Raw genomic sequence first — 1,172 nt, 5'->3', positions numbered from 1 at the left:
TATATCTCTGGTGTTTATCCGACGTTTGCATTTCTGATGTTTCTTTGTAATGAGATCGCGGTGGACTGTTTATTTGTGGACTTATTTAATTTGGTTTTTAAGTTTTTCCTGCTCATATAAATGGAAAAGAAAATAATAAAATCTTAAAACAAAGATGTAATAACAAAATAACAAAGGACGATATAATTCACTGTACATTACAGTACACATCATTCAAAGTCCAAATCCTAACAGTAGCACACATGACTAAATCATACATCAAGCAAATCCCGCATCCTACTGCGTGCAACGAGGCCACTTTCCCTTCCTCAATGCATCTGGATTATCCTCCAAAGCAGCTTTAGCACGGCGAGCACGCTCAAGCTTCCGCTCCCTCTCCTCCCTACGCTCAGCAGCATGCCTTCTTTCCATTTCTTCTTTCCTGTCCATTTCTGCAGCCTCCTCCTGGCGTCACTTATCCACCCTCTCCAGGCGCTCCGCTTCCCACTTCTTGCACAACTCCATGTACCTCTTGTCCTCCGGTTTAATCTCCGTGTCGATCCACTGCTCAAAATCACAGAGCGGTGGAGGGGTCTGCAAAATATTCAATGGTTGCATGTGAATCATACATTTAAAATTATAACATCAAAAGTATTGCAACAAAAATATACATTCTCACCAGCCGCCCAATGCGGATCATACGAGGTGGTGGATCGAATGCATAATTTGCGCACATCCAGTACCTTTGCTTGTACGTATCCTCTTCATCAGACTCGGCGACCTTGTAAGGATCGCCGCAAAAGCACATGGGCATAGGCACTCCACTAGGCAGCTGCAAAGGGACGTAAGCAGTACCCTCCGGCACCTTAGGCTTACTGGATTTATCCCGCCAAGGCATCCTACAGTGCCATAGTGCACGTATCAAAAACTAAACTTACTTCTGTACACAAATTTGCTACGTAAACTTCATATCAAATTTGCTATCTATTTACATCTATTTGCGAACTTAAAATAAAACTAAATTAACTATAAACTAGATTAACTAAAGTAAACAAAGAACTAAATAACAGAATATCAATGCAATGAAATAAATGGTTCTACTATATCATTAATTAAATCACAATATTGTACAGTACCAATAAAATAATACATAAGTTAAATGTGATTACCTGCAGATCAGAAGTGAGCAAACC

The 1,172-nt window shown here is 40.0% G+C and overlaps 1 protein-coding gene across 1 annotated transcript; it reads right to left on the bottom strand.

Moving 5' to 3' along the window:
- Window positions 1–230: 230 nt before the first annotated feature.
- On the bottom strand, window positions 231–943 carry LOC120703595. The gene is made up of 2 exons (XM_039987720.1): window positions 659–943; window positions 231–573 (listed from the first exon to the last, which is right to left on the bottom strand). Exons 1-2 carry the CDS (start codon window positions 875–877, stop codon window positions 451–453), a joined length of 342 nt encoding a protein of 113 aa, XP_039843654.1. The 5' UTR covers window positions 878–943; the 3' UTR covers window positions 231–450.
- Between the last annotated feature and the right edge of the window lie 229 nt (window positions 944–1,172).

Source organism: Panicum virgatum, chromosome 4K, assembly GCF_016808335.1.
Source record: "Panicum virgatum strain AP13 chromosome 4K, P.virgatum_v5, whole genome shotgun sequence".
NCBI classification, from domain to species: Eukaryota; Viridiplantae; Streptophyta; class Magnoliopsida; order Poales; family Poaceae; genus Panicum; species Panicum virgatum.
Note: the sequence above shows the minus strand (reverse complement) of the source record. Positions and strands in the feature narration are given on the sequence as shown.